Consider the following 5886-nt stretch of genomic DNA (forward strand, 5'->3'; position numbering starts at 1 on the left):
ACAATACCAAAGTCAGAAGGAGTCAAGAAGAGCCAATGATTTCCCCTAAACTGGGGTAACACCATTTCCTGCAGTGGAGAAGTCTGAGAGAATAGCAGGCTGAAGAAGGATTGTTGGAACTCAGTTTTCCTTGAAATACCCAGTAGATCTCCTGTAAGACATGTTAAGTAGGAATTTGAACTAGTGAACCTGGAATCAAGGGAAATAAAATGATCAGGACCTAAAATATAAAAATGAAAAATAAAACTCCAGTTTATATTATTTTATTTCATTTAGCATATTTTCTATTTATTCAGCACAATGAAACAAGCTGAAATCTCATTTTCTCTCCTTTTAGGTGAGCCATGGAGAGAAACAATCATACAGTGACTGAGTTCATCCTGGTGGGCTTCACAATGGACACAGTAATGCAACTGGTCCTGTTTGTAGTATTTCTTGTTGTGTACTCTCTGACTGTGGTAGGAAATACCACCCTCATGGTGTTGATCTCTAATGACTCCCGACTGCACACACCCATGTATTTCTTTATTGAGAATCTGTCTTTTCTGGATCTCTGGTATTCTTCTGTCTACACCCCAAAGATCCTGGTGACCTGCATCTCTGAAGACAAAAGCATCTCCTTTGCTGGCTGTGTATGTCAGTTCTTCTTCTCTGCTGGACTGACATACAGCGAGTGTTACCTGTTGGCCGCCATGGCTTATGACCGCTACGTGGCCATCTCAAAGCCACTGCTCTATTCTCAGGCTATGTCTATAAAGCTATGTGCATTTTTGGTAACATCCTCCTACCTTGGTGGCTTTATTAACGCTTCCATCATCACCAAGAGAACTTTTGCCTTGAACTTCTGTAGTGGCAATGTCATTGATGACTTTTTCTGTGATTTGCTTCCCTTGGTGAAGTTGGCTTGTGGCAAGAAAGATGGCTATCAGACTGTGCTGTACATCATCCTGGCCTCCAATGTCATCACCCCCTCTGTGCTCATCCTGGCCTCCTACCTGTTCATCATTGCCACCATCTTGAGGATCCGTTCCACCCAGGGCCGCCTCAAAGCCTTCTCCACGTGTTCCTCCCACCTGGTCTCTGTCACCTTGTACTATGGCTCCATTCTCTACATCTACGCTCGTCCCCGATCTAGCTATTCTTTGGACACGGATAAAATAGTTTCTACCTTTTACACTGTGGTGTTCCCCATGTTGAATCCCATGATCTATAGCCTGAGGAATAAGGATGTGAAAGAGGCTCTGAATAAACTCATTAAATAAATCTAGGTTCTCTCCTTCTAGGGAGATACAATGACATTTTTTGATCAAGTTATTTTATTTCAAAAAGGGCTATCATTGCATCTCATCACGATTAAGAATTCTTTTAATGAAAGCTACAGAATTTGCACTCTTGATATATGACAAGTTAAGATATGCAGGAAAAGATTAGAGCAATTTAGGAGATAGAATTTAAATATAAAATTTAAAAATTTGTATTGAACTTCATGTTACTCTAGATTAAAAACAAATGAAAAGCTTAAAACGAAACACTCTCCTCTACCTTCATAATGTGACAGAACAGCCCACTCCTCCAGCATGAGAGTATTTATTTCTGATTGACGAATACACTATGGTATCTTTATGGGTGAGTTAATTTTGACTGAACAAATTGGTTAATTTTTAGTGTGTTCTTATTAAAATAATTTTTTGAAATTATCATTTCCTATTCCCTTAACAGTATCTTAAAGCATATTTATAGACACTTTTTGTCCCCAGAAGCATTATCACAAAGACCCACAGTAACCCATGAAAGAACTTGGTACAACTAGACTGGGCACGCATGCTCTCTCCAATCTCTTTTTCTTACATATGTCCCCAGTTAAGGAAAAAGGAGTCAGGTTTCCTTAGATATGATTTTTGAAAATCACTGTAACTCCCCGAGTTCCTCCTTTATTTTACAAGGGTGAACTTGCAAGGTCTTCTACATCCAAATTCTGACAATCTGAGCATCAAAACACAATTGTTAGGATAAAGAATAATAACTACAGAGATGAAGCAACTTGAGACATTAAAGTCTATGACTACCCATTCCTCAAAAGAGGAAAATCCGTATAGGTGATACACACAGGTGGTGATACAACAAAAGTGTAAGTATGAGGAGTTGCATTTAGTTTTGATTTTTAAAAGTGAGGCAATGAAAATATAATTTATATCAATAAAACATGAATATGTTTTACTGGTAAAAGCAATAGTAAACTAACAAACAAACATGACAAGAAAGTGAAATTCAGGCAAGTAGTCTCCCAAATGTAGGAGCTCCACGCAGAGTGGGAAAGATTCATCAACACCAGCAATAATACACATTAAACCATAAAGTAAATTGAAGATATGTAATCAGTATTAGTTGTAAAACATAGTACCCCAATAGAGACAGAACACAACAGTGGAACTCCAAAATATTTGATTTAAACAATCTTCTAAAAAGGTTCTATTCATGCCAACTCAGACTCCCGTTTTCTAAAAGATCTGTATTTCCCACGAATAATAGTAAAATTCCAATAAAACATACTATTTTTAAGTAATATGAACAGATCTAATTGGTGTTCCACATTGGCAGAAAATCATATGTTTAATGTTGCTTAAGTGAAAATATAAAATAGATCATGCCAGAGGGAAACATCAGTTACAAAAAGTAACACTGGTGTAATAACCTTCTTAAGACATCCTAATATCATAAATACTGATTTTTACCACAATAGAGATGCTCAAACTGCTTATTGGAAACTGCTATTTCAATTCTTTTAGGAAGAGCAATCAAATCCTAGTCCAAATAATTATGAATGTCTACACAGATACTGTAACTTTCATTGTCCAAAGTATGGAGGCATATTACGTTGTGTAAGGAAAAGTTATCTCAACTCCAGAGTCAAGTCTAAATAACTTACTAAGACCTTAGTAAGAAGATAAATTATAGCTAAGAATAATCTTAGAAGATGTAAAAATAAGTAAGTACATAACACAAATGTAATTAAACCTTTGGCACTGATGTTTTAGAAAACGTTTAGAATACATTTAAGTTGTGAGATTGGCAGTAAGTTTTTTAATCACAGTTGGGAACACTTCCTTCACTTCCAGGTTTGTTGTGCAGCATTGAACAGAATCTCCCTGATTAACTTGTAATTCATTACATTATAAAGTCCTAAGGGAATTGAACGGCTCAAATCACAAATGAAGATTGAAGTTTGAAAGAAAGTTCTTTTCTAAGTTGTAGTATTTGTATATTTAAGTTTTACTAAATTAAACATTTTTTAAATGTCCACCCTCTGTCTGCTTCTTGGGTAACTCTGGATCATTCATTCTTTCTCAACACCTCAGATCAGAATTACCCGGTAAGGAGTCCATATTTTCTTAGTATTAGGTCTGAGTCTTTGATCATCTTGTTTTTATTTGGTTGCAGTACTTTCCCTTTCAAAGAATAGGCCAAAGGGATACTGTGAAGTATAGCGCTCAATCCCCTGGGTTCCAAACATAATTCTTCTTGATCTCATTTTGTAGCACTAACTAATTTCTCCCTGGTGATTGAGGTCAATCACCCCACCCACAGGAGTGACCCCTGTTCGATCAATGCATGAGGAGCCCAACAGAGAGAGAGTATGGCCCAGATCCCAATTAATCAGAGCATTGGGGGTTTTCATTTGGAACATTCCAACCTTGTGCACATTGACTCCAAATAAGCTGAGTATAAGTTTATGGGTAGGGAAATTATGTTCTCGTGGGCTATTTGATGTAATAGTAAAGAGGCTGTAGTAGTCAGGGTCCTCCAAGAAGAAGACACTAAGGTGCAATTAAAAGTGCAAGGATTTTATTAGGGGAAACGGTTGTGTCTCTGTAAGAGAAAATGGAGAGGGAGCCAGAAGAAGCAAGAAGTGCCACTAAATCATGAGGCAAGTCTGAGCACAAGTGAAGAAGAGAGGGAAGGAAGGATGGGCAAAAGCATCCTGCACCATTGTTCAGTTTCTGGTAGGTTCCACAAGGTAGGTACTTGAGTTAAAATTAGCCACCAATCCAGTGCCTAAGAAGCATGGTCCTGCCTTGGTATCCCTGCTGTGCTCAGTCATTAGCTGGGAGCAGTCTGTGGGAAGCATGACTGTGACACAAATGGGGAAATGTATTTCAAAAATCAGCAGCTAGGACCTTTGCACAATTATACTCCCTGTACTTGGAGCTTTGAAGGCTCACTTTCCTGCCACTACAAGCTCCATGCCAACCTCGTCCTCCTGGCTCATAGACATATACATTTCCCCTAAGGGAAATGGAGCCTTGCATTGGCAGCTGTTTTCAAGCATGCAGCCTACTTAGAGGACACCTCAACAACCGTGACTGAGCTTTCATAAAGCCCTTCCATGATTTGATCAGGCCAATCACTTCTGAATGATAGGGCAAAAAGTAAAACCAATTATTTCTGTGGTTTGGAGGAGCTAGTTACTATTCCTTTGCCATCTCATGTATTTCTTGGTAGAGGTGATGTTTGGTGGGATACCATGTTCATGAAAAAGGCATGATGTACGTCTACATCTGTAGGTGCTGGCAAGACAGAGTGGTAGGCAAATGGATATGTAAATCAAATAAATCTCCCAAAATGTGGTTATTCCTGGAAAGAGAGTCATTAGCTCTGTAATTTTAGATTAGTAAAAAGTAGTGTACGGGGCGCCTGGGTGGCTCAGTCCTTAAGCGTCTGCCTTTGGTTCAGGGCGCGATCCCGGCGTTCTGGGATCGAGCCCCACATCAGGCTCCTCCGCTGAGAGCCTGCTTCTTCCTCTCCCACTCCCCCTGATTGTGTTCCCTCTCTCACTGGCTGTCTCTCTCTCTGTCAAATAAATAAATAAAATCTTTAAAAAAATAAAGCAGTATAATCTAATCACCCTGCTACCCAAGTGGTTCACCAATCCTTCTGGAAAATGATGGCATATCAGAGGCACAGTTGTGTCTCTATTGTTGGCATTTGGGATGCCTAACAGTGGAAGCAGTGAAATTAGTCTTGGTGAAGAAAACCATGTTGTTGAGCCCATTTCAGCTGCTCCAGCCATTTGTACAAGGGCCATTTGAGCATGGACAGGAGAAAGAGAAGAAAGAGACTGTGTGTGTGGAGAAAGAGGCTGACTTACATTCACAGAACAGATGTCTTTTCTGCAATCAGTGTTCCTCTGGCAGAGATTTGTGATGGAGCAAGAGTATCTTCACTGTCCTTGCCAAGAGTCCCATCCATATACTTCTCTCAGACTTCCTTGTCACTAACTTTACAGTCTTATTCTCAGTACCTGCTCGGTGAGGCAATGCACTAGTTACAGTTCACAAGACAGTGTAGAGACACACCTCATTCCACCCCTCTTTCTATGTTCAGAGAAGACAACCCATTGGACCACCTCATATTTTGCATGGTTTTTGCACATTTAAGACTGAAATTTCTATCCTTAATAACACTGCCCACCTAAGAATCAGTTTTGTTGTATTTTTTTGGAGATTTTATTTATTCGAGAGAGAGAAGGAGAACATAAGGTGCAGAGGGGCAGAGGGAGAGGGAGAAGTAGACTCCCTTCAGAACAGGGAGCCCAACACCGGGCTTCATCCAGGATCTTGGGATCATGAATGAGCTGAAGGAAGATGCTGAACAGACTGGGCCACCCAGGCCCCCCAGGAATCAGTATTTCTTACAGGATAATTCAGTCTATGTTTAGAGTGAGAAAATAAATAGCACGTGCTTGAAATATTCTGTTGTGTCTAGAAAACATGGAGGTTTCTACACATGATAAGGACAGGAAAGAAAAGTACCAACATAAAGATCCTGTGAGGTTTAAGTTGTGGCATTCTGGGTATCAAGGAAAAATCATGGTAATAACCAAAACAG

At 39.5% G+C, this 5886-nt stretch overlaps 1 protein-coding gene across 1 annotated transcript; it reads left to right on the forward strand.

Moving 5' to 3' along the window:
• Positions 1 to 344: 344 nt before the first annotated feature.
• LOC125281334 (olfactory receptor 9G1-like) lies at positions 345 to 1262 on the forward strand. Its single transcript, XM_048214442.1, has one exon. The coding sequence runs from the start codon at positions 345 to 347 to the stop codon at positions 1260 to 1262; it is 918 nt and encodes a 305-aa protein (XP_048070399.1).
• The last annotated feature ends 4624 nt before the right edge of the window (positions 1263 to 5886 follow it).

The sequence above is a fragment of the Ursus arctos genome, unplaced genomic scaffold (assembly GCF_023065955.2).
Source record: "Ursus arctos isolate Adak ecotype North America unplaced genomic scaffold, UrsArc2.0 scaffold_23, whole genome shotgun sequence".
In the NCBI taxonomy this organism is placed as follows: Eukaryota; Metazoa; Chordata; class Mammalia; order Carnivora; family Ursidae; genus Ursus; species Ursus arctos.